At 38.9% G+C, this 27,989-nt stretch overlaps 3 protein-coding genes across 3 annotated transcripts in view; 2 read left to right on the forward strand and 1 right to left on the reverse strand.

Moving 5' to 3' along the window:
• The window catches only part of lyrm9 (LYR motif containing 9), a 53,779-nt gene extending 34,631 nt beyond the window's left edge, over window positions 1-19,148 (forward strand). The window contains exon 5 of the transcript XR_009394129.1: window positions 19,139-19,148. The gene's annotated coding sequence lies outside the window, so the exon portion shown is untranslated. The remainder of the gene's footprint in view (window positions 1-19,138) is intronic.
• Window positions 1,328-27,959, forward strand: capn5a (calpain 5a). The gene is made up of 13 exons (XM_059330598.1): window positions 1,328-1,538; window positions 6,160-6,319; window positions 9,636-9,767; window positions 21,367-21,575; window positions 22,065-22,257; window positions 22,347-22,540; window positions 22,759-22,836; window positions 23,130-23,325; window positions 23,437-23,559; window positions 24,605-24,801; window positions 25,051-25,172; window positions 25,778-25,914; window positions 26,535-27,959. The coding sequence occupies exons 2-13, from the start codon at window positions 6,164-6,166 to the stop codon at window positions 26,709-26,711; spliced, it is 1,914 nt and encodes a 637-aa protein (XP_059186581.1). The 5' UTR covers window positions 1,328-1,538; window positions 6,160-6,163; the 3' UTR covers window positions 26,712-27,959.
• ompa (olfactory marker protein a) lies at window positions 16,098-19,359 on the reverse strand. The gene is made up of 2 exons (XM_059330603.1): window positions 19,260-19,359; window positions 16,098-16,577 (listed from the first exon to the last, which is right to left on the reverse strand). The coding sequence occupies exons 1-2, from the start codon at window positions 19,326-19,328 to the stop codon at window positions 16,146-16,148; spliced, it is 501 nt and encodes a 166-aa protein (XP_059186586.1). The 5' UTR covers window positions 19,329-19,359; the 3' UTR covers window positions 16,098-16,145.
• Window positions 27,960-27,989: the final 30 nt, after the last annotated feature.

Consider the following 27,989-nt stretch of genomic DNA (forward strand, 5'->3'; position numbering starts at 1 on the left):
GTATGTTCCTTTCCATGAAATCAACAGTGTGGCAATGTAACAAAGTACAATTACCCAAATACACTACCTATGTACAATTTTGAGGTACTTGTACATGAATATTTTCATTTTATTCTATTTTCTGCTTCAATTCCACTACATCTCAGAGGCAAATATTGTGTTATTTACTGCTCTATAGTATTTATCTGACTTTAGCCTTTAGGTACTTTAATGATTTATATTTGGAGTCAGTAAATGGTTAATGCCAATAGCCTTTACATAACATTTCACTGTAACTGTAAATAATATACTTTATAGTGTGTTTTTTAACATGTAAATCATGTTGACCAATGCTGTATATACTGCCTAATACCACTACCTCGTGTATATAAAGTTACATGTAAAATTAATCACCCCACATTTATTTCAGCACCCTTTGCACTGCAGTGTTTGACCAATTTTCTTTAAAGATATACTTTAAATGTAATTTAAACTAAACAAACTCACCTTTGTGCATATATTTTGATGCTGAAACTTCTCTTTTCTTGAAAGTTTTAATGCACAACTTTTATTTGTTAATTATTATTTAATTGTTAAGTTATACACTGTGGTGTTGCTAAAGATTTGAATATTTCTCTAACCTCTTCTAAACAATACGTCACCCTGTTAAAATAATCGCCTAACTAATTTTTTTTTCAAGTTTTGCAGGAAACACAAAAAACTTCACCAAAAGTGTGACATGACATTTATTGATCATTTCACTAAAAAATGATGTAGCAAATGATGGCTATTGGCATAGTAATAACACTGTGTGTAAACTATGTAACTTAAGAGAAATAAATGACTCTTTTTTGAACATGCCTTTGTGACTTAAGCAAGATATGGTAACACTTTATTTTGAAGGTGTCTACACAAGAGTGACATGAGTGTGTCATGAACATTAATGACACTTTGAAGTAACATTAATGCTCATGATACTTGTCATGTCATGTTTTTGACAGGCTTGTGTGACTCTTATGTAGACACCTTCAAAATAAAGTGTTACCATATCTTGCTTAAGTCACAAAGGCATGGTCAAAAAATTGCCTAAGTCACATTTTATTTTGACTTAGGCATAATAAATCCGCTTAAGTCACACACTTGACATAGGCCATTATCTTAAAGGGGTAAAATCACATGATCTGATCAACTGAGGATGTAGGCGATTTTACCATAGGTGGCCGGCGTCATGAGGAGATGCTTTAGGCAAAAAAAACAACCAATTTTGACAAAAAATGACTTAGGCGATTATTTTAACAGTGTGACGAAGTATTGGGTAATTCCCATTTATCCGTGCCGCACTTAAAGGCATCACAGATCTGGCTCCAGCCGTGAGATGAGTGGAGGCGGGTTGGAGCTCGGCCTGTGTGTGTGTTTGTGTGCTTTTTACTTTGACTCTTGTAAACTAACTAAACGGCTGAAAAGCACCGCACATCACCGACCTGACACCCCAAAAACACACCGAAACCCTCCCGGGAGAAGGGACCGAGCAGCACTTATTTAACCAAACATTTCTCCAGGTAAGGAATTATAAGTTAAAACTAACTTATCACAGAAATGCTTTAATTTATCTGAGGTAAGCTAGAAAACCCCACACTGTTAATACCGTAATTAACCGCTATTTTAGTGCCTATTTAATGCATATTAGTTTGTTTGAACGTTAGAACAGTTGGAATATAGTTTAACTGCCGTTCAGTTAAATTTCACTCTCACTAACCTTAAGAAATTGCGTCTAATGTTAAAAACGATTTATTTATACATTTCTTCTGGATGAGGAACCAGAAGAAATGTATTGGAGTAGAACGGGACATTATTGTTCACGGTTTCGCTTTCCGCGTTCTTCACAGAGATGAAAAATCTATGAAAAACTCGCCATCGTTCAAGCTAACGTCCGTTAAGAAATACACTTCCGGCAATATCCTTCAAAATACATTTATTTTTCATCATATTTTGTCTTATTATTATTAAATATTTTAAATCTGCAAGTTAGTAGTAAATTAACTTATAGTCCAGTAATAAGATGTGCATTGTTCTGAAATGGACTCTATTTTTTCACTTTAAGTTTATTTTGATGCTGATACTTTTGCACAAAAAACTTAACCAAAAGTGTAACATATGACATTTATTGATCATTTCACTCAAAAAGGATGTAACAAAGGGTGGCTATTGGCATAGTAATAACATTGTGTATAAATGATGCAACTTAAGAGAAATAAATGATTTAGGCAATTTTTTGAACATGCTTTTGTGACTTAAGCAAGATATGGTAACACTTTATTTTGAAGGTGTCTACATAAGAGTCACACAAGCCTGTCAGAAACATGACATGACAAGTATCATGCATTAATGTTACTTCAAAGTGTCATTAATGTTCATGACACATCCCATGTCATGTTTATGACACACTTATGTCACTCTTTTGTAAGCACTTTAGAGTAAATTGTTACCAATATTAGTGTCAACAATAAAACACTGATAAACTAAACTGATAACTAAACAATCTCCCTCTATCTCTTCTTTACTGGGTTCTTATCTGATGCCTATGAATGTGGCAAATTGTCAAAGAAGTGATGATCTTAAAGGGGTAAAATCACATGATCTGATCAACTGAGGATGTAGGCGATTTTACCATAGGTGGCCGGCGTCATGAGGAGATGATTTAGGCAAAAAAAAACAATTTTGACAAAAAATGACTTAGGCGATTATTTTAACAGTGTGACGATAAGTAGGAGTTTGAATGCAGGACATTTAGTTGTAACTGAGTATTTCCACACTGAAGAAGAAACTGGACTTGTCTGAACAAGCTTTCTGAATTGTAACCATAGAAATATATTTCATGTTCCTCAATAGGATTTTGGTGCAGTGACAAAATGCAGAAAGACAAGAACAACTTATTGGTTAATAATAATTACAATTCCTTTTCATCTCAATAACAGATGTGGACAGGTTTTAACATGCAGTTTCCATTTTCAGTAGTGGGTTCAACATTGCTCTTTTATTCTGAAGGGAAAATCGGATGCAATCTTTGACTTACTGTGGGTGGCTTCACACAGCTAAAAACCATTGATAGCTCCTCAACAAAAAATCTGTCTTAAAGTTAATTTTAGCAAAGGGAAACAAGTAGATTGCACTTGTAAATCTGCATTTTCAAGTAGATTCAAATTATATGCTTATGTGTATTTTCACACATAGTATAAAATAGGATATTTTAACATTTGCATTGTTCAGTTTTCACATATCTGTGGTGGCATGATTATTGGTGCCCACATGAAACCACACCCATGTTTGGCTTGTTTTCCTCTGCTTGCTCAATAGTCAGACAGCTGAAATCTGTCGATAAGACCGCTGTTCCTTAAAGATTAAGCGTAATCAACTTGTTTTTGCATTAAGAAATGTCACATTAAATTAATCAAAAGTTAGCTGTGTGGGACATCTGAGCATTGTGCTTAAAGTTATTATACAGTCAGGATTGTAAGTAGATCTGCTAATGCTGCAGACAGTTTGAAAGAGGAGTAAACTGTGTTGTTGACAGCAGATTGAAGTGAACAGGTGACTTCTTGCAGGCAGTGTTCATTAACCCTTGTGCTTCACTTTAAACAAGTTGCTCTGATGTCCTTAGAGGACAGAAATGGCTGCGTCAAAAAACTGCTATGAAATTATATGTTAATTTTATTTCCACTTTCACTGAGTTAAATGTTTCAATCCTTATCATAGCTATCAAATCTTCATTAGTTTTTACAATTTTAACCCTTTAAGTGCCAGTTTTTACATGATGCCGCTGTTGTTTTTTGTTGTGTCATTGTATGTCATATTTAAAACATGTTCAAGTTCAAAGGACTCTACAAGTCACAGTAAAATTGAGTGTTCAAATGGAAAGTTTTGTCTTGATATTTCATTTATCAGACATGCATCAAACACAGTAATGAGTGCATCGATTAGTTTATAAGTGATGCAGCAACACAGTGGCTTAAAGTGTTGGCTGTAAAGGTTTTAATGGGACATGGTTGTCCTTAATGGTTTGGGTATCTGTATTTCGTCTACACTGTTTATTATAGACGTTATTACTCGGAGCTGAGGCTCCACTTCCAAAATTTGAAAAGAAGTCACACCCTTGCCAAATCTTTGACCTATTTTGCTCCCTTGACCATAATTAAATATATTTTCAAAGGTGCTGTACACGACATGCTATCTCTGAGCAGGGATTGACTCCACATGGCTCATTCTCATTCCCAACTGGTCACATGCAGACGAGTTAAAACACAACAATCTGTTTGTTGTCATATACCGCTGCTTTGTATCGTTAGCCCTGTTCATACATTAACATGCGTTGCTTGGTCATCTGATCACAAGTTATTTATATATATATACATATGTATATGTGTGTATATATATATATTTTTATGTGTATATATATATATATATATATATATATATATGTATATGCATATATTCATATGTGTGTGTGTGTATATATATATATATACATATGTATATATAATAATATTCCCCACAGAGTTAATGCATGGTTAATACAGTGGCCATTGCAACATAAAATAACAGGAATATCTGTAGTAATTTCATACATAAACGTGAAATCCGGTACATTTTATGAACCTAATACTTTAAGGTTTTGAACCAGCGGCCCTTGGGCATCACTGCCTTTACCAGGAGTGCAGGTGTGTTGGCAGTGTGCAGAGCACCAGAAACAGACAGACAATATGGTAATAATTAGTACATCCAAAACACAAGATGCAGCAGCATATACAAATGCCCCTTGAGCAGGGTTTGCAGCAGGATTTTAAAATGTCAAGGCTTTGACACGCCTTTCACCATCTTATACCGACCTTTTAAAATATACGTCTGGTAGTTGTTGATGTGCAAGAATTCTTGAATATAAACCCAAAAAAGTCTAGTGCAAACTGCTTTATCTGAGTTTTTTTAACTTAATATTGAAACCAAAAGCTATGACTTCCATAACAAATAGCCTGAATCTCGACAGGCAGCCCCCCCCCCCCCCCCCCCCCCAAAACACACACCCCTCTTCCTCTTTCTCTCATTGTCTCACTTTATTTGGCAGACAGGAAGTGGCTTTTCTGATGTCACTCACTCACCAGATCAGGCACTTAAGGCTACTGTTGCAATGACACACACGCAAACACACAGGCTTGCAACTTTCAACATATGTTTGTTTTGCTGGTGATCCTTAGTCAAACATGACTGTCCAAGTTTCTGTTTGTCATCCTGTCACATGACTGGTGGGATAAAGTTGGTGTGTTGTGTTTGACTATCCTGTGAGTGTGTGTGCAGAATTGTGTTAAAAGCCTAATACATTTATAAAAGATAAGGATATCCTTGTGATGAATCCTTAGTCATACTACAGTGTGCCTTTGAGGCAAAGATATCTGGTCTCTTTTATGGTGTTTTAGTCTCAGCCCTGCCTTTCTTTCATTGCTGCTTTTTATCCTGGATAATATGAACATACAGTGTGGGCCTTTTTTGACATTCTTTTATTAAAGAAATATTGTCATTGTGTTCATTACAGCTATGAAATGAACCATTCTCAGTTCTTATGATAAATATAGTAGGTGATTCAGTGATTGTCTTCCACAACTAATTTGTTGACACACGGTGTAAAAGCACTGGTTTGAGCTTAACACATGCATTCTAAATTTGTATAGTTTTAAGAGTTGTAAAAAAAATAGCAAAAGTAAAAAAAGTAAAACATTTTTTGTTGTGCATTAAATCAGTAAATCCGTGCCTCATTTGTACAGACCTATTCACCCGCAATCTTCATAAAAGCTACTAATTTATTTGAATAGTATTATTGCTAATCTGTCTCCCACTCCCACAATGTTTTGCTAATTGGTTGGCTCCATGCCTCCCAAACTGCTGGTTGTCATTATGGAAACAGTATATTTCTTCTGCAGGAGATAAATGTTGAGGAAATTACTTGATCTTTGGCCTTTTATTCCTTCCATCACCCAACAGAAATTGTGATCACAGAAAAAATACAGTGTAATTTAAAACATTTCTGAAGTTTACTATGTGTACGGTATGTTAAGTCATCCTGACTGTAATTGTTTTATACATTTTACATCATACAGTGCACCAAAACCCCCATTAAAATGTCTGTCTGTGCAGGGGGATGGTGGTTCCATATGAGGGTCAGGCTTTTGCTACACTGAGGAGGCAGTGCCGGCAGAATGGAAACCTGTTTGAAGACCCTCTGTTCCCGGCAAGTGACCAGTCTCTGTTCTACCAGAGCAACACCATCGGCAGAGTCACCTGGAAAAGGCCGAAGGTGAGAACAAAAGAAATGGTTTGTTAAAGAGTAAGCAGGACTTTCACACATGTTCCAGTTAAGGAATTTGTAAGATAAGTCTTATTTCTCCACATGAGTCAGGTTTCCATCCAAATGTATTGCAAATTTTAACCAAATTTCAAGATAATTAGCAAAGGAAAATGCAAATAAATGCTTGTTTCTCTCCACAAAGTAGAGAGGAAGCTTCAGTAATTGCTGAAGTCACACGCACATCGTCATTTATTTGCTAAATCTAATGTATAAATAGAGAGACAAGACACAAAGACAGGAGGCAGTAGGTGGGCAAAGATGATGGTGGTCATGAGACAAGTACAATAGAAAGCATGCATATAGAGAGAGGATAGATTACATGGACTGAATAGGGAGAGGAATTTATGGAATTTTCCCCACTGAAATTCCACTCCAACACCCAGGTCGTGTTTGGTCTCTGAATAAATATTAATGCAAATATTTGAACAGTTTAACATCATGTTGAGATGTCTCTCTGGCAGCGACTGAGCAAGGGCAAATTGTGTTTCATGTTTAATATAAAATCAAAAGTAATATAAAATCTGTCTCAGAACAGATATGGGAAGTGTTCTGGTCTAATGGTATTACTCTGGAAAAGATGTATTGTGTCGGGAAAAATACAAGCTTATAAGGTAGGGAACACCCCAGAATGCACCATGTTGCAACATATTACAGTTTGAATGTTGTCTTAGTTTATAACATATATGGAATTGGTTAAAATAGTCCTTTTATATCACCTCTGCATCCAAAAACAGATTATTTCCCCAAATACTTCCACACATCTACAAAAAAGACAGTGAGCTGTCCAACACAGGCAGTCTCCCCTGATTTCAGACTTGTTTACTCGTAAATCTTAGATAAAAACTTTCCTGGATGCTGTCCTCTACAAGGGATTGTTTACCTTTACGGAAGAAAACTGCTATGTCTGCGCTATATCTCTAACAGCATTTAGTTTTAATGGTTTGGTAGTAGCTTGGGAACTGAAGGGTAGCTGGATCATGTACAGCACAGACCAGGTACAGAGTATGGGCTGGTGGCTGGAGAGGTAATGAACCTTGTTTCTGCTCTGGGTGCTGTGATAGATTACTGATTTAATAAAGCATCACTGATGTCCTCAGTCTAGAATAAACATTGAACTGGTTTGATGTCACAGAGTTGTTTGACTAAACTTCTAAACTAGACTTGTCTCAGAGACTTTAAGCTCCTCACTGCTGACTCATGTTTCCTTTGGAAATGTTTTCATGCATTAAGACAGTAGCAGCTGGTTAAATTGTTAAGATAATGGGGAAATATGATGCTCATAATGGAGAAATTGGTTAATGGCTCTCCATCTTCTATCTGCTGCTGTTAACACACACACACACACACACACACAGGTGACAATACTATCCATTTAACCCTTTTGAGACCACAAAAGAAGGGTGAACTAAACATGGGAATATTCCGACATGATTTGGAAATTATGTTATGTGTGCATGGATTTCCCTGTCATCATCCAGAATATACAGTTTAAACATGCTGCTCAAGCCTGAACTGTATGTATATAATATGCTTTTACTGTAAGTTATTGATGATCTGAGATAAATAATTAAACAGGAAACTTAAAGCACTCCAATTGATAAATTATATTGATTTGTCCGGGGAGCGGAAAGAGGGGAAACAATCTTATCATTTCACCCTTATCTTAAACTGTCTGAGGTACCCAATGAAACCTCAGGTACGTAATTTACGAGATTATAAAATTCTTTTACTCAACCTTCCGGGTCAGATTGTAGGTCCTCATAAATCCAAAGTTGCTCCATTTATTCATCCATCCATCCATGTATCCATCCAGCTGTTTTCTTCCAGTTGTCATGGGCCATGTAACAGGGGCAGTAGGCTAAGCAAATCATTCCAGACGTTCCTCTCCCCAGCAACATATACCAGCTCTTCCTAGGGAACCCAAAGGCATTCCCAGGCCAGACGAGATAAATAATCTCCCTGTGTTCGGGGTCTACCTCAGGGCAATCTCATTCTTTGAGGCACTAAACAAAGCTCATGACTACAGGTGGGGATCGGAATGGAAATAGACTGAAAGAAAGCTTTGCCTTCCGGTTCAGCTCCCTCTCCCTCAATGGCCTTGTACAACTTCTCCTGCACCATATGCTGCCATACTGAATTGTGACCTTAAGATCAAAAGTCAAGTCAAATTGTGCACTAGGAATGTTTAAAGAAGAAAAGAGGAGGATGAAGACTGCATGGAAAGGAGAACCACCCAGGCTATTTTTTCCGTGTGTGTGTGTGTGTGTGTGTGTGTGTGTGTTGTTTTTGTGTTTAACAGATGAGTACATTATAGTACTGTGTGTGTGGGCATATATAGTATGTATACTTAAAATAGTGACCTCTAATTCTGAGAATGGGCACACAGAGAGAAGCATTTAAGAATCTTTCTGTAATGATTTATTAAAAAAAAAAACCACTTATTTTACAGTGAAATTATGATAAAATGTTCATATATGCATGGAAATTTTGATTTAAAAGGAAGGAAAAGTGTAGATACACACAAATGTACCTGTCGAAAAAAAAAGATTAATTTATAAACATAATAAAAATAAAATAAAATTGTGGCAAGAACATGTAACAAAATCTTACTTAATAACACTTCATATCTCGTTTGTATATATATAACATGTTGGTGAGCTGCATATATACCTCTGTCTCCACAAGGTTAGTGGTCCTGCTGGGTGTGTGCCACTGGTTTATCCCAGCCCTATCATTTGGCTGCCGTCCTGATAGTCTCTCTCTCATATAACCTGTGGTTTCTTTCTACTTCATCGGAGGGTGTTTTTTTTACCCTGTATTTACCTTATGTTGCTTGACTGAGTGCTCTGGCTAACGCCCTGCTTCACAGTCATCCACAGCTGGCAGCTTTCCAGTTTGACCACATCTTTCTACTGTCGGTTGCTCCCATGCTGTAGGCTGACCTGGGACACAACAATAGAATAAAGACTGAAAAATGGACTGGGTGGTGATATAATTAGAAACTATGTAACCTTAATCTTCCTGTTTCTGTTATATTCTAGAGGGAAATTGTGAAAACTCAACTTATCAAGTGCACTTTGTAACCTAGAAATATTCATTTACTCTTCATTGGAAAAACAGTTCCATAAATTCACTGGTTCTCGATTAATTTAAGGAACATTCACTCTAGTGATTTTGAATTGAAGATGGGAAAATAAAAGAATATGATTTATTTGAAAGAAGAAGATAAGCTTAACACTGATTGCAATGATCTTTATCCTTCTAGGAATTATGCAGCAACCCCCATCTTTTTGTGGACGGCATCAGTGCCCATGACCTGCACCAAGGCCAGCTGGGAAACTGCTGGTTCGTAGCTGCCTGCTCCAGTCTGGCCTTCAGAGAGGCTCTATGGCAGAAGGTGAGACAAAGATAAAGACTAGTCCTCTTTAATTTATTATTTTATGTGTAGTATTTTTGTAACATTGAACAAGCTCAGTGTCTTTAATGTTCTTATAAGTTTTCTTGTAAATTATATAGATGACAAAAAAAACGAGTTCTGAGCCAGGCCGTGGATTTAAAGCAGGTGTGTTTAACTCATTTTAGTTCATATGCCACATAGAGCCTAGCCTGGCTAACGCCAGACTATATCACAAATGAGATATAGTCTGGAGACCACCTATTCATTTTCCGGTAGAGGAGGCGTGGTTACGATCATCCAGAACCGTTTATTGGACGATACAAATATCTATCATTAGCGTCTGTACGTAGCTCTTAGCCAATCGTATCAATCATACCAGATGACGTGTGTAGAGCGACAGAAATTCGACGAGGAAGCATCAAGCCGAACGACTGGGGTCTCACTAAACCCCATTAGTTTAGCCACTAACGGGGCTAGTTGGTAGATTAGGCTTTTGCAAAACCCTGTTGAAAGCAAGGCTAAAAAAATCATTTTTGGTGGTGATAAAGGAGTGTAAAGCCAAACGTTGTTTTTTCACTCTAAACTATCTAGAACACTGTCTACAGCTAGATCGAAAGAGAGCTTCACGTCTGCTGCAGCCATGTTGGATCTGTAAGCAAACTACAAGCTTCCGTCTGTCGAATAGTATGCGTCAGCGTCTTGCCGTCCCTCCCTGTTCTGAATTTTTCTTTTACACTCCTGCATCAACACATCACATCAACTTAAGTGAAAGCTGAGCTGAAAGATTGCAATCACACACAAAGTCGCACAACATTGCACAAAAACCATGACATTGCTAAGTGTAGCACATCAGTTAAAGAGTGCAACCGTTTAAGTAGGATGCATTCTCGCACACTTGGGTATGTGCATGTGCGTGTGCATGTGAGCGTGTGTGCACAGCAGGGTGTGGCCATGTGTGCATGCAGGTATATGAGTGTCAGATTTGTGTGACTGGGTGTGTGTTTACTTTAGATTTGTGTTTGCAGTGACAGTTTGTATAATCTAGGCGATTTAAGATTACTGCTGTTACACACGCGTGCACACACGCACACACAGACACAAATACACAGTCTACAATAATACATTGTTCATTCTTTGTGGTGATTCGGGTGCAAGGCTTGTGCAAAACATCAGTTTGTATATTGAAATGCATCACTCACACTTCACACAATCATTATCACTTTATCCACTATACATACTTTTTTAACAGTGCTCATTTTGAATTGAATTCATAATAACCATATTTGTCGGCTTGTTTGCATGATTCACTGTGAAATGGTCATTATCACAACATTAGCATGGACAGATTAATGAGTATACTAATTCACTTATTTCACAGCTGCTTAAAAAATAGACTTTAAACAACATTATCGATCATTTCTGTACAAATGAAAGGAATCTGCATAGATCCATCTGCTAAAGGACTGAGGCTAGGCTGCTGGATGCTGCAGCAACCAGGAAATAACATATTTCACCCATTAGGTGGCATCAGCAACCTTCATCAACAACCCTAGTTAGTTAGTCAGAAGTAAGTAAGTAGGGTTTATTTATATAGAGCATTTTAAATGAAAGTCACAAAGTCGTGCTTCACACGATCCTAACACAGAAGATAAACAGAAAGGCCACACAAATACAGATATATATGAAGGGGCAAGACCATGTGTGATACACAGTATCTCAAAATCTATGTTTTGTGTTTTTCATGATGTGAGTGCAGCCTTCTTTGACTGCAGTCATTTTATTGGTCAGGCCCTGTTCCTGTCAGTTGGTCCAGAGGCAGCACCTGCATCACCAGGCTTATGGTGTTCTTCTCTTCTAAAGAACTCAAATATTTGTGACTTCTTCTTTCACTTTGCTCATGAGCAGATAGGGATGGGTACCGAATTCGGTACTTTTATAGGTACCGACCGAATTCCGTCGGTACTACTCAAGTAAAATCAAACGGTACCATGTTTCGGTACCTAAACGGCGTTACCTTTAAACTGATCATTGATTTCAACCTGTTTTCATTTGACGTCTTGATTAACAAGCGTGCTGACGATCGCACTATTTTTTTATTTACCTCCTCGTCTGGTCCTGTCTGCTCACCACGGCCACTAGCCACTAGCTGCGGCCCTCTTCCAACCCGGCGCAGAGACGAACAGCCAGCTCTCGGCCTGCTCGCCGCCAGCTGCTATCTCTCCAATGTCTCTACCCGGGCTTGGCCTTAGTCTGCCACCAGATTGGACCTTCCTTACTCCGTTTGCTTTCTTCATTCTTCTGTAGACCAGTCATTAGCAGCTAGCAGCTAGCTGCTGCATCTCTGGTCCTCCGCTAAAACTCCGATCTTCAACTCAGGAATATTACCTGCCACTTTATTCCAAACTGCCTCGCTGAAATTAAATCCCTCAGACTCCTGCGTCATCCTCGATATGTTCACAGAGCAGCCCGACTCAACTTTGTTTATTCCAACCATGCTATGCCCACAATACTGTCTGACCGGTGCTGCGCCGCACAGCTACGACGTCATCACAACAAATCACACGTGCACTTGCAACCTTTTTTTTTTTTTTTTTTTCTCCGTGCACTTGCCACCTGAGAGCGCTCCTCTGCATTCTTTGATAACACTCCAACCTTCATGTTACAAAATACACGTTCACTCAACAATAAAGCACTGCTCATCCTGGATTTTATACTGTTTTGATATATTTTTTAAAGTTTATATTTTCAAACGCAAAAGTACCGAAAATTGGTACTGTGAGTACCGATACCGATTCCCAGGTACCGGGTATCGGTACCGTATCGGTTCAAATGTGAACGGTACCCATCCCTATGAGCAGACCTGTTTCCTCAGAAAAACACCCATTCTCTTCTCCAATTTGCTGAATCTGCCATTTGATAGTGACGTGCCAGGTGCAGGTGAACCTGGCTTTTAATGGGAAAGGGACATCATGCTCCGTTTGTTTCATGTTACGCCCAAAACACACCTTTGATTGTTTAATTGAATGATTAATTAAGAGAGTAATTACAACCCCCTTGCCCCCTACTTTGAGCCCAGATTTTGTGCCGTCTAACCAGGCGGCAATCTCCGTGCCTGAGCATGGAAGCCACCAGGAAGTGCATAAAGCCTGCAATTCACCGAAAATTCCAATAGGGGGTGCTAAGTTTGGCTGCAAAAGAAATCTGCCCATTCATTTCAGTGCTAAATTTGAAAACTTCTCACTTGATTTATTACCTCAGAAAAATTTTTCAGGGACAACATTATGGTCTCAATCGCTAGTAAAAAATCTTCTCCAAGACAATTTGATGTCAATAGTTCCAATAATGGCCCCATTTAGAAGAAAATAGAAGATAAAGAATCGTATGATTCCAACGGGCAGTCCACAAACCAATGGGTGACGTCACGGTGACTACGTCCATTATTTATATACAGTCTATGCGTCTAACTAGCAAGTGTGGAGTTGGACACTTACTAAATGCAGCTGTACCATGCACTTATCTGAGTTTTAATGTGACATTTAGCACACTTGTTATCAGAGATAGACCGATATATCGGCCAGCCGATATATACGTGCGTGCGTTCGCCGTTCAGTTAGCCCATTTCAATGAGCTAACACCAGGCAAGGCTCAGGGCAACATCTGCCATTCGCTGGTGAGCTGCTGCTGTTACCGGAAAAAAGAAAAACACATAAAATATGTGGACTCATCTGGTCCGCCACCACCTCCAGGCCTATAACAACATACACAGTGTTTGCTATCTAACTGTTAATATGTTTTGTTTGTTTTGTTAATAAATGTTTCTTTTTTTGTTTAATTTGAGACTTGTGTAACATTTGTTATCATTGTGTCATTTTTATCATGTAAATGGAGGGAGAAAAGGCAATATCGGCTTCAAGAATCGGCCCCAAAAAATTGGCAGCACATATCGGGGATCGGTTAAGACTGATGTCAAAATAATCAGTATCAGCATCGGCATTAAAAAACCCGTATCGGTCGACCACTACTTCTTATTCAACACATTGAACAGGTAGCGTCAGTGCCTTGCTTGAAAGCACACAAGCAGGACATGTTTTGTGTGTGTGTGTGTGTGTGTGTGTGTGTGTCTCCTTAGTGTTTTTTCCACTCTTGGTTACCTCATTCCTCCTGTCTTGTCTCGGAGGTCCTCTGCAGCTCTCAGTTTTCCATCAGCTGAAGGGAAAATAAAGCCTGTTTTAGGTGGTGCTGCCTCAGTGGAGCAGCTAGTTGTCTTGACAGCTGTCAGTGGTTCAAAAACAAACACTTATTAAGCCTCGACTGTCATTAAGGCAAACTAAACAGGCAGTCTGACGACAGCAGTGACAACATTTTGTTAGTCCTAGGTGCAGGGAGCCAGTAATCACCATATTTTAGTACAAAAGTAGTTAAATGGTTAAATGGCTGTTAAAGTGTTAACTTGTACAGAGCATGCACGTGTGTGTGTGTGTGTGTGTGTGTGTGTGTGTGTGTGTGTGTGTAGAGGCATTTCTTAATGTTTCAAAGATTTTGTTAACATTATTAAGTATGTGAATATTTTTTTCTGTCACTTATTTAGATTATGATTCAGCTATACATATATTGTATTTTTGGAATTAAAAATCATCCACAGTCTGTTTTTTTTTTTTTTGTTTTTTTTAATTCAATGCACTTTAAAGGGAATAACATTTCAGAGTCTACCTATTAGCTTTTGAGGCTTTTAACCACAACTTCTAAATATATTTTTATTATATTTTTATTTTCATAATAAATTCTTAACAAAACCTGCAATGGTGCTGTCCCTGTTTCTGTCCTATTTGTACTGAAGCACTTCTGGCTTTTAACTCAGAAAAATACATTTTCAGTGTAAAACAAATTGCAGGAGACAAAGATGAGACACAAAATATCGCCTGTATGTGGTTCCAGTATGGGGGAAAGTTTGACTGGGAACAAAGTGAACTATTGTAACTTATCAGCAGACACTGTAGCTGTAAACACAGAATGCAGGGATTTTCCCTTGCTGTTTCCCCTCAGTCCAGTCCAGTTGAAACACAGGGAGATAGAAAAAACAGACGACATGAAGCATCTTATTGAAGTCAAAGCTAATGCTTAAATCACATGACACAGTGACCGGATCGGTCAGAATCTAACAATTATTCATGATCTGTGTTTTAAAACCAGACTGGTAATCTGTAACTCACAGATTCCAAATCTAGATACAGCATAATATCGCAATATTTTGCGTGGCAATATAGAAGGCTAAGCATCTATATTTTATATCTAGAATAATAAATTCAGTTGCTTTTTCAGTCCACTAGATGGACTTATTTCAATCATTTTTATTGCAGCAAAATGGGACAAACTGAACTTTGTGTTACAGTCTACATAGTCAGAAATGTAAACATGTGTGGTTTGCAGTCCCTCCCCTCTGTTCAGAAACACAAATAAAAATCAGCACCAATGACAACACACAGACAGCTTTCAGTCGATTTTTAATGGATGTCACACCATTGATTTCTTGTTTTGTGTCCAGCCGACAGTCATGCAATGTGAATATTTGATATTCCATTCACTGCTACTTGTTTTGCATCTACTGTAGCTGCCACTTCTGTGAACGATGAAATATTACAACAGAAACACAATACAACAACAACAACAACAAAGACAATTCAAACACATTATCACAATATTCAGCAGATCAGTAAAGGCGCTTTATTTACAAGAGGAACTTTTATATTCAAAAGTTCTGAATTATAAAAAAATCTTAATAAAAATTTCAACATCAGATAATGTGTAAATATTTTTTATGAATGCTTACATTTCTGTTTGAATTTTAAACATATTTTTAATTTAGGGTTTATGTTGACACATTGTTTTTTTTCCTAAGTAGCACCATGAAAAGTACAAGAGGATTAATTCCATGATTATTTTAAATAAAGTGCATTCATACTTTTTCTATCTTGTTTTGTTTTTGTGTTTTTTTTTTACTAAATATGTGTGCTTTGTTTTGTGAAAAATACTTTCTATGAAGCTTTGAAGTGCTTATACAATTTTGATTTGGCTACATAGGTGATTTTAAAAGTTTGCTCTTTGTGCTTTCCCTATGAACTCTTGGTTGCAAATGAAATAAGTCTTGTGCACAAGGAAGGTGGAACTACAGTCCTGTTACGGAACAGTTACAGACTAAACAGTCAGAATGAGAGATGGGAAATAATGAGTTTTCAGGATCTATATTTTTGTTTGCTTGAAAAGTAGACGTAACATTTTCCTTCAGGTCTAGTGTGAAGTATTTTAAAGGTCAAAGACTGAACAAAATATTGCAGTGCTTATCCAGTGCTAACAGGATTCTAGTGACAAAAAGTGACAGAGTCATTTATCTGGTGTGAACTCCACTGAGCAGCTGAGATTTGCAGCCTCTGCTCCATCCTTAAACGCAAGCAGGAAGTACATGACCTTCCTGACCCTGGCCAGCTCAGCAATTCTTTCACCAAACTCCTGCATGTCTGCCTCCAGCCATTTTAGCGGTGTATCTTCCGGGTCCTCTGCGTTTCGCCAAAACGTTCCAATCGGTTCTAGCAGCTGGCGAGTCATCAGGTTGGTGAGGTCCGGGGTCCAGTGTTGGGAAATACCAGTGATGGTGACGCGACCATGGGCAGTGAGGGAGAAATACCAGCGTGAGAAGTTCAGCTCCTGGGTGGAGAAGTCCAGCCGATATACGGCCTCATGGGGGAGAAGCAGGCGCTCACCCTCCTGACGCTTCTGCCCTGTGCGTTGCAGAGACGACACACGGAGACGCATCATCTGCAAAGAAAGTAAAATAACACAGGAAGAGAGAAATAAAATTGCGATTGGTTGGGGAAGATGGAGTAATTTTGAAAAGCCAGACCACTTTCCCTGAAAGAACGAGCATATAGTTTATCTGTGTAAGAACTTTATTACGACCAATATTTATGTTAACCTGTGAGTGGCAACGCTTATTTGTAACTTTTAGTAATTATGACGGGATCAAAGGAGGAAGACTCTATTCTGAATCACACTTTGCTTAGGTTACCAAACTGTATAAAATAATAGCTCTCATAGTCAGCCTGGTTTTCAGATATCTTGAGGTCAAGGTTCAAGGAATCGCTTTAAAAAATTGCCATGCTGGTTTTTCGCTCACTAAAATGTAACCAACTAAGTGCGCTACAGCCTCTGAAAGAAGGCAAAACCCTCCGGCCGTCAGAACGCTGCTGGGTTAAAAAGGGCTTAAATGTAATCTAAGTGGAGCAGGAGGAAAGCTATCAGTGTTTACAGTGCAAACATTTGCAATGCTTCATTTATTAAAAACCAAGTTGAATCCATAAGAAGGCAACCAAATTAAGAATACTATAAAATGATGTCAGTGTTTTAACAGAATCTTGGCATAAACAGAGAATGCAAAATGTAATTAATTACACTGGGACAGTGACAAACAAAACCAAGCACATTTTAAGGTTCAACATTATCCCCCCAAAAATGTGTGTATTATAATAGCGATAATTGGACAATTAATAATTGGAAATTGTTAATCACATTTTTAATATTAAATGTTTTCGATATCACTGATAGGAATATGTCCCAGTGCACTGTTCGCCCAGTGTGTGGTGTATTATGAAATGCCAGTGGGCACTGTGGTCTAAGAAGAGTTGATCATTGAATTAGCCAGTGTTAAACCACAGAAGCTGAATTTTGTAACATATATGCTAGCTAGCTAGGAAGCTAGTCAATCAGTAGAGAATCTGACTGACTGCTGAATCAAGCCACTATTTCAGAAAAAAGTTGATGGGTTAGGCAGGGACCTGGAGAACACGACTGGGTGGAAGTGAGTCATGAGCGGCTGATGAGTTCAGAGCAGAGCAGAGAGCATTGTGGCTCTTCATAACAGAGAAAGCATACGTCAACATGCCATTTAAATTAATAATTTTAATAATGTGTTTAATCAACTAATAATTCTGGTGATTACTAGCAAAGGTGGCAACTTTTAATTGTCTAGAAGACTTATCGTGCAGATTCCTAGTACAAATGTGCCTTAAAAAGTTGACTCTTGACAGTTTCTTGCAAACAACCACACCGCTGATGCATGTGCATGTGCGCCATTGACAGGCGACCAAATAAATGGTAACAGACCATCCCCTTGAATAAAACTACATATTTCTCTGAGTTTGGAAATTGTTGGAAGCTCTTGAGATAATGTAAATAGACAACTTATCAAAAATGTATAACATAGGTCGAGTCGTTTTTAAATATTTTAATGCACAAAAGTTACATATTATACCTTTAAATAATCAAGTAGTTAAAGAACTGCTGATTAGCAAGTGTTTTGATACAATGGTTGAATAATGCACTTTTCTCTCAGCGCAGTAACCTTTGAACACTGAAGCTGTTGACTTGGAAAATGGTCAGTTGCATCAAACAAGAATAAAAAAGTTTTTTAGGCAGAGTGCCAGGTTGGTACTCTGTGTTTTAACTCTTCTGATGAGTGGACGTATTGATCACTGCACCGGGGACATTCAAAGCCCCAGGCACACTGTAGAAAACTTTCAGAACAAATGTTATATAGACTATTTTTTTAAAGCAGGGAGATAAGTTTGAATAAAAAGTTGAATTAATCGTAAACGTAAAACGTAAACTCGAAAAGTCGACAAACAATAAAAAGAAAATGCACAACAGTTTAAATGTTTTGTTGCACGATTCTGAAAAAATATCTGATATATATGTAAATTATATTGTGTAAATATATGCAATATATTGTGATTATTTTGACTGAGATTGCAATTGCTCTCAATAAACATTTGTACCAGTGCTTGTTGTGTTGATAATTTTGAACAAATGTCTTTTATAATAGCCTTAGCACAAACCCTCCAATGTGCAAAAATAACTCATCAAATTAAGATTAATCTTTGTACACTAAATTACTTTTTTCCAAGTTATTCATTCATTACCGTTAACCGTTTATCCGCACTCGGGTCGGGGGGGGGCTGGAGCCTTTCCTAGCTGACATTGGGCGAGAGGCGGGTACACCCTGGACAGGTCGCCAGACTATCACAGGGCTGATACATAGATACAGACAATCACGCTCTCATTCACACCTACAGGCAATTTAGAGTCACCAATTACACCTTTCCAAGTTAAATAAACCAAATTGCATCCACACATTTTGTGAAAACAGATAGTCGTGTCACCATAATAACAATACTGAAATATCATGTTCAGGAAAAGTTATTGAGGTCATGTGCATATATTGTACGATTTCGCCTATTGCCTTTATATGTTTTTTCACATAAAAATGTCACCAACATTTTGCAGATTGAACAAAACAAAACTATGCTAAGACATATAGAGCTGTCATTTCTGGTTGCACTACTTCCATCCTCTCATCTGCTCTCTGTGTTAAAGTTACACACACACACACACACACACACACGTAAAAGTTTACCCTTTCAACAGACAAAGTGAGAACCTCACCTCGGTCAGTGCGGTGTCTTCTTTAAACTCCAGCACCAGAGTGTTGGAGGGGTTTTTGGCATTGTCCATGTCGACTTTGAGGCTATAATCCTGGGTTAAGGAGAGGGCAGGGGTGGCCTGTCTGGATGGATGCTGTGATAGATGGAGCTCTGGTAGAGATTCAGATTTCTCTCTCTCTCTCTCTCTCTCTCTCTCTCTCTCTCTCTCTCTCTCTCTCTCCCTCTCTCCTCATAGGCTCATAGGCCCCTCCCTTCTCCAACTATTTCCATCAGCTTCTCACATTTGCTTCCTCCCCCCATCCCCTCCTGCCCACAGGGTGGTTTGGTTAGGAGGCATTGATTGGCCACATAAAATAAGAGAGTGTTGTGGAGATTATTGGGAGATGGGATCAATGTGAAAACAGCATCAGTCAGAATACATAGTAGTCACTTCTGCTCAGCTTCATTCAGTCCTTTAATGACCTTTCTGTGAAGTGACATTTCTATTACCAAAATGTCCACACTTGTACTGTATTTCCTATTGTATTTATATGCAATTTAATAGCATTTGCATTATCATGGAGGAATTCTGAATATAATTAGCACCGGGAACTATTTGTGTAAGATTGTTTTAAGTGTTAACTCAAAATAAAACAAATCTATGCTCTCAGTTGAATTTTTTATGTAGGAATAATGTGGATCAGGTTTGAAATGTCTGAATATCAAATGAAAATACTCCCAAGGTTGTTTTTTTTAATAAGGTGTTAAGGAGGTGGGCGATGTGTGAGGGTGCTAGGCAACAGGAGGCGCTGGTGACGTACGAGAGGGAGTTTCCTGAGGGCTTATGGGAGCTCGACTGGTCTTGGCTCAATGGATCAGTTATTTATTTATATCATTCACTTCACTGAGGATTTTAACTGTGTGTGTGTGTGTGTGTGTGTGTGTGTGTGTGTGTGTGTGTGTGTGTGTGTGTGTGTGTGTGTGTGTGTGTGTGTGTGTGTGTGTGTGTGTGTGTGTGTGTGTGTGTGTGTTAATGTGCTGTCAGTGGGGATCTTAACTCAGGATATGGGTGGATGGCAGTCCCTTGTTAAAAGCTTTGTACATCCTCGGGTTAATTAAGGGGAAACAAGTGGAAAACCAGATGTTCCTAAACTTTTAGGAACTAACAAATGACAGAATGTCAAATGTACAGATGACACAAAGGGCCTATCTATACTCCTGGGGTTGCTAACCGAAAATCCTCTTGATATGACAAGAGATCTGTCAAAGGGTTTTGACTGTCTACCTGAGTCAATGTGTTAAAATCACTACTGCAGGTTACTTTTAAAATGTATTCCACGACATATTACTGAATACATGCTCTTAAAATTTGTAACATATTTTTCTAGATTGCTCTGGATTGCTTAAATTAAGTAGCATGTGATATTTTTTGTCAAACAACTGATTTTTTTTATTAAAGGCACAAAATTTTCAGTTTTACTTGACACTTTCTTTAATTTCAAAAGTGTCAGTCAACCACAGCATCCTTTCATGCAAAAAGCAGCTTGGTTAATGATAGTCAGAGCTTCACTGCACCCTTAGTGTGGAGGTATTACTGACAGTGTCCTAGCTGTGCATTTCCCCCTGCCATTGCAAAAAATAAAAATAAAGTAAAAGCATAAATAAACAACCTCATTCTGCGTTTCACTGTTGTTTATGGAGTGTTGGGTTTCACCATGGGCGGGGCTCAGTGGAGTGGAGGAATAGATGGAAAGCAGAAAGCTGACAATGGATGCACTGTATTTGTGTGCATGAAAGCTTTGCGAGAAAAACACCAAAACAAAGAATCGAATCAGGCACAGTATAGCTCAATAGCCCATACAGATATCAATTCTTTGAGAATGGATCAGGACATTCCTATATTCCCAATATCACTTAATCAAAAAAACAGCATGAAGATTTATGCTGATTGTGGATGACAAAAACACAATTTCCAATTCCAAATCCAGACTAAATCTGGGCCCAAGTGTCCAATACCCCAGTGGATGTGTTTGGATCCAAACACCACACTACATCTGTCTTTCTGTTTTAATTATTCCCTGTATAGTATGATGTACAAATCAGTACTCACTTTCACAATTTTTTACCAGGTGATTCCCGACTGGAAGGACCAGGAGTGGGAGGAAGAAAAACCGGAGTCCTATGCCGGGATTTTTCACTTTCAATTCTGGCGGTTCGGTGAGTGGGTGGACGTGGTGATTGATGACCGGCTGCCCACGGTGAACGGAAAGCTGGTGTACTGTCACTCTAATGACAGTAACGAGTTCTGGAGTGCGCTGGTGGAGAAAGCCTACGCCAAGTAAGCTTCCACTGTGTGTTTTCAAGTAACCATTACAGTGGAGCAACTGTAAGGAATATTGTTCTCAGCCTCCCTCCTACAATGCTCCTAAGATGTATGAATAGAAAAAAATGCAGGTAAAAATGAGAAAAAAGACAAAAAACAGTGCAGAAGATAAAATATAGGCATAAAAGAGAATATGTACAAAATAGAATAACATATAATGCAAAACATATAAAACGTTGGTGGAATGGTGACCAGAATGGATTAAATGACGAAATTGTAATAAAGAAAATAGGCAAAACACGATATGTGCAGTTACAAAATGATAACATGGCTGTCTTCATTGTTTTATTATGTTGCAAAATGAATGTGAAGTCTGTTATATGGGTTAGGATTTTAAGAGACTGTTTCTTAAACTTTTCTGAAACAAAAAAATCAGCATGAATGAAATGTAATAGTTGAAATGTTTGCATGTAAGCATGAATGATTGTTGGTGTGTGTTTCTAGGATGTATGGATGCTATGCAGCGCTCGATGGGGGCAACACAGCCGACGCTCTCGTGGATTTCACCGGTGGTGTGTGTGAGCCAATGGACTTGATGGAGAACGGGTTCAAAGAAGATGAAGAGAAACGAAATGAGCTCTTTGAGAGAGTCCTAAAAGTCCACGACAGAGGAGGCCTCATCAGCTGCTCAATCCGCGTGAGGAGAGGACAAACACACAGTGGCTGAAGGCTTAAATTAATTTATTTACTAATGATTTACAGACTGACTGGACTGTGTCGTTCCAGGCAACCACTGCAGCGGACATGGAGGCCAGGCTGGACTGCGGCCTGGTTAAGGGCCATGCCTACGCTGTGACAGACGTGCGCAGGGTGAGGCTTGGCCACGGCCTGCTGGCCTACTTCAGGTCAGACAAACTCACCATGATCCGCATGAGAAACCCCTGGGGAGAGAAAGAGTGGAACGGGGCCTGGAGCGACAGGTGAGGAAGAGAGAACCAAAAAAAATGATGATATGTACAGTCTCATGGCACTTCAAGGGCAAGACATGGGATGTAATTTTTTTTTTTTTGACCAAATTATTTGTTTGTATGTTTTCTGTCATTTTGTTCTTTGGTTTTGCATGTTTACTTAACATTAAGTTGTTAATTTGACTATTATTATTAGAAGAAGAATAAGAGCCTTTTGTGCCTGTTTGCAGCTCCGAAGAGTGGAAGAAAGTCAGTAAGAGTGAGAGGGAGAGGATCGGTGTCACTGTACAGGATGATGGCGAGTTCTGGTGAGTTTTAGTTCAACACTGCCCCCTGTTGGCAGACAAAAGGTGCCTGCATGTGGCATATGATGACTTTGCCTTTAAAGTAAAACGATCATGATAACTGTCATTGTCAATTGGCAGCTGTTCAATCTTCAACTCTCAGGGGTTAGGTTGTTGATTTCATAAATCTTTTAAGGACTTTACACTTTTTTCTCTTTTTCTTTCTGATTATACATTCAATTAATAACATTGTAAATAAACCAGAATTTCTACTTATCTACCGCTTTCTCTCTCTCTCTCTCTCTCCTTTCCTGCAGGATGACATTTGATGACTTTATTGCTAATTACACAGACCTTATCATGTGTCGTCTCATCAATACATCCTACCTGAGTTTCCATAAGACCTGGGAGGAAGCTGTGATGCTGGGCTCCTGGCGCCGCCATGATGACCCGCTTCTCAACCGAGCAGGGGGCTGCACCAACAACAAACACTCCTTCCTCCAGAACCCGCAGGTATTATTATCTCTCTCTTAATTCAGAATATTTGGTGTAAGGCAAGACTGTGTTCTTTGCAGGAGTGACAGCTTTATGGAAGAAGGAATATTTCTTTTCTGTGTGTTGCAGTATGTGTTTGATGTGAAGAAGCCGGAAGACGAAGTTCTGATCTGTCTGCAGCAGAAAGACCGCAGAGCCACACTGAGAGGGGGACAGGGGGAAAACCTGGCTATCGGCTTTGACATACACAGGGTCAGCTCAGTGTGTGTGTGTGTGTGTTTTAAGACATTCATAGATGTCATCTCAAAACCCTCCAGGTCTCAGAGCAAAGTAAACGATATAACCTTTATGAACTTTGGATTTTTATTGCTCCGCTGTTTTAGATTCCATTAGTTTTAGCTAGGTGTACCAAATAAACTGACCAGTGAGTGTAAATAAATCACCACACAATAAAATAACAGTTTCTTAAAGTGTCCGCCGCTGATCGTGAATTAACTGGCATCGTTAACTGTACACAGTGTCCGCCGCTTAACATAAACAAGCTGGCATGGCTAACTGTACACAAAGTGTCCACTGGACATGCTCACTGTACACAAAGTGTCCACCGCTGATCGTAAACAAATGGCATTGCTAACTGTACACAGAGAGTCAGGTGCTTGTTGTAAACAAACAGAGATCACTAAGTATACACATACTGCTGCAGCACATACACACTGTACTGCTACAGAGCTAACTGTGTAGCTTATTAGCACTGTGCTACTGTGCACTGCCTTCACAGAATCACTATGAACGCTCTAAGACGAAAAGCCGGCACAGAACTTTCCAGCAATATAGCGGGACACTTTTGCGGGACCACGCGATAAAAGGGGCTTATGTTTGTTTTTGCTGGCTTGTTGTGGCGTCGAGTACGACGTCACATCCCGATTAGTGTTCTATCCAATAAGCAACCAGGCTTTCTTCAGGGGAGAAAAACGGCCCTGCTCTTCCACAGGGCTAAAGAAAGGCCGCTCAAACGGCCGCATGGGACAGCTCATATTCAAATTAGGGGCATTTCGGCGAGTGAGACCCGCCTCATTCTGGGTATTCGACTGTAGTGGAAACATGGCTATATAATAAGATGAACAGATCACACCAGGCCAATCCCTGGACACATTCCTACCAGTTTAAATACAAAAGTAAGGCCAAGTACATCATTAGTAGAAATGTCAGTATGTGAGTCCAGAGCTGTGGAGGCTGGAGAGAGAGAGGCTGAGCTGAAAGCCTGTAAGTAAAGGTGCTCTTGTCTCTCTGTGTTCAGGTGGAGTTAAACAGGATCTACCGTATGCATGTCACCCAGCAGAAGGTTGGAGGGAGTGTCTACATCAACTCAAGGTCTGTGTTCGTACGCATTGAGTTAGTGGAGGGGCGGTACGTCATCTTACCCACGACCTTTGACCCTGGGCTGGAAGGAGACTTCCTGCTCCGCATCTTCACCGATGTGCCGTCCGACTGCAAGTAGGTGCACACTGGGCTTGTTTTAGTTTGAACTGAGCTTTTGGTTTCTGTTCTGTTCAACAGCATCACTGGATATTGACAAAACAAATTGACATTGTCAAATGGCAATTTGAAAATAAAAAGTGACATTTATAATCTTGAAATGGAAAATCAAACTCTCCTAAATCTGACTGATTCTTAATAAGTATCGCAGTGTGATAAGATTTTGGGAGATAAAAACTGTCTGTCTGTTTGTCTGTCTGTCTGTAGGGAGCTGACCATACATGAACCTCCACAGACCTGCTGGTCCGGGTTGTGTGGTTATCCTTCTCTGGTCACGCAGGTCCACGTACTGAGGGCTACTGGACTTGCAGGACAAGACTCTGACGGAGGTAGATTTTATTTATTTATTTTTTCAGTCATCAATATTGTCCCAAAGACAGTTAACTGGATATTTGCCACATCAACAATTATTGAGTTTAATCGAACTTTATACGTTTCACACAAACATGATTGTATTGTATTGTATTGTATTGTTTTGTATTGTACTGTATTGTATTATATATTATATGGTATTATAGTATACAGTATTATATTATATTGGGCATTGTTTAAAGGTGTCTCTGATGTTCTACCCTGCCTTTATTATTTTTGGTACGTGATTTAAAATACTTTGTGTCACTTTTAAAGCTGACCTGCTCTCAGCTGAAATAACTTTAGCACAATATCGCTTTGTGCCAGTAGATGGCAGTAACAACTGTGTAATTTTAGTGACTGGCACTGTAATTCATACATAGCTTCAAGTTCCACCTGTTCAAAATTAAAGCATTCATGATGGCAAACAACTACAAGGCCCATTTACATATATACATCAGATTTACATTAAATAGATAGCTGTTGGGTTCATTAATCTATAATGCTACATTGATTACATATTAGGTGATTGTTGTTCGATATAAGTTATAATTTGTGTTGTATTTTGTTTTTGTTTATCCAGCATCGGACCCCTACGTGATAATTCGCTGCGAAGGACAGAAAGTGCGTTCTCCAGTCCATAAAGACAAACGCAGCCCTGACTTCGACACCAAGGGGCTCTTCTACAGGAAGAAAGCCAACCAGCCAATCAGTATTGAGGTGTGTATGTGTGTGTGTGTGTGTGTGTGTGTGTGTGTGTGTGCGCACAGACATGCATGAAGAATGTTCAGAACTGCAGAATGTTTCTTTTAAGAGTAATGCATATTTTTATTATTAGCATAGGATCATAATTATTGATACATTAATGATACATTAACGTTTTTTTGTTTTTTTTAATGTGTTCATTTCACACTTATCACGTTACATAGCATCAGTGTTACTGATGAAAAGGATAGACTACGCCTTTTCACGATCTTAACTTTTAATTGCTTTTATTTGTGTGACATGTCTAATAATGTGTAGAGTTCTCCCGATATGACCTTAAGTTTGTCTTTGTCTGATGACACCTGTCTGGTCAAAGGGTGACAAAGACCCGCCATGTCCCTTTCTCTAATATACTAGCTGTCAGACAAATATAACCAAATGAAAAGTACAATACTAACCTCCAAAATGTAGTGAAGTAAAGGTATAAAGTGGCATGAATTGGAAATAATCAAGTACCTCAAAATTGTATTTAAGTAGTGTACTTGAATAAATGTATTTAGTTACATTCCACCTCTAAAGTGTGAATTTTGTTGTTATTTATAATCATTGACTTCATCTCTCATCATGTACCTCAGATTTACAACCACAACGTGTTCAAGGACTCCTTACTGGGTCAGGTGACGCTGCCAGCAGAGCAAGGTGAGTTCCAGCAGACGCTCCACCTGAGGGACAAGGGTGATCGACGTAACAACGACCTGCCCGGGACCGTCACTGTCGCCATAACGACCAGCACTGTGCTCACCAACATCTGAGACACGCCACAAAGCTGTCAGCTGAAGTTTACCAAATTACCAGTTTACCACCCTGTAAGGGGAATATTAGGCATGAATAGAGGGTTTACATTATCAAAGATTACAATCCAGCAGTAGAGATCACAAGAGTAGGAAGCCTGATTGCCTTGCTCTGTTTAAGCCTGATGCCCATAAATGTCTGTTTACAAAAGTATTTACAGTGCCTGTACCTTTTGGATGTATCTGAATATCCTGAAAACATAAGCATTTCAAATGATTTAGGCCCATTTCCACATGTACACAGGTATTTTTTTTTTTTTTATCTTTTTCTATTGTTTTGGCATTTTGTTTCTTCAAGGGTGAAAGTCTTCAGCAATTCAGTTTTCAGTGTTGACTACTTTGCAAGGAAGAGAGCAGCTCTCTTCTTTGCCTCAGTTTTCTACAGTAATTATTCATGTATTCATATCACTGCTTTGTCACTTTTGGACACTGGTCATCCAGGCACAGTACAGCTATCGGATGATTAAGGTTCAGTTCTGCACACACAAACTGAAACAGCAAGCAGTGAATTTGTCCCTTTGTCCTGCATTTAACCCATTCTTTATACACCAGTGAACACCCTATGCTAGGAGCAGTGGGCAGCCGAGTACTGCGCCTTGGAGTGCTCAGGGGGCATGTCAGTCCTGGGATTCAAACGGGCAACCCTAACCCGATTCTCTAACCATTTGGCAAAGGAATGCACGCAGGTAGTGTGAACTTGGCATAAACCTTCAGTCAACTGTTGTGCTTTGGTGGCACTGACTGAACTTGAGTTGGTACATCGGTCTCAGTTTTAGGTGCTGCTTCCACTCTATCCCACCAGAGTAGTCTCTCGGTGTCACTACATATTGTACGTTTAATTGTGGTTTTGCATTTTCAATTGGACAAATTCTATTAAACTACTTGTGTAAAGGTGGAGGGAAAAACCTCATATTCCAAAATACCCATGTACATGTGCACTAGGCCCTAGCTATCTCATAAACATTATTTACAATCACTATAATTTATATCAACCACTGCTTCGTGTCATCTTTATTCATTTTCTGCAGGAAATGCATTGTCTAGTTCTATTTGATCGTTTGTTTTAACTGACTGTTTTTAAAATCCCATTCATGTGTCTTTCATATCGTCTTATTTCATATCTTGTCTCAATGCCTGTATGTCTCCTATACACCACTATGTATTGCATTGTTGAAAGGTGCCATACAATTAAACTGGCCTTGCCTGGTAGTGGGTCTGGATAACTGTTTCTTTCAGAGG

The sequence above is a fragment of the Centropristis striata genome, chromosome 4 (assembly GCF_030273125.1).
Source record: "Centropristis striata isolate RG_2023a ecotype Rhode Island chromosome 4, C.striata_1.0, whole genome shotgun sequence".
NCBI lineage: Eukaryota > Metazoa > Chordata > Actinopteri > Perciformes > Serranidae > Centropristis > Centropristis striata.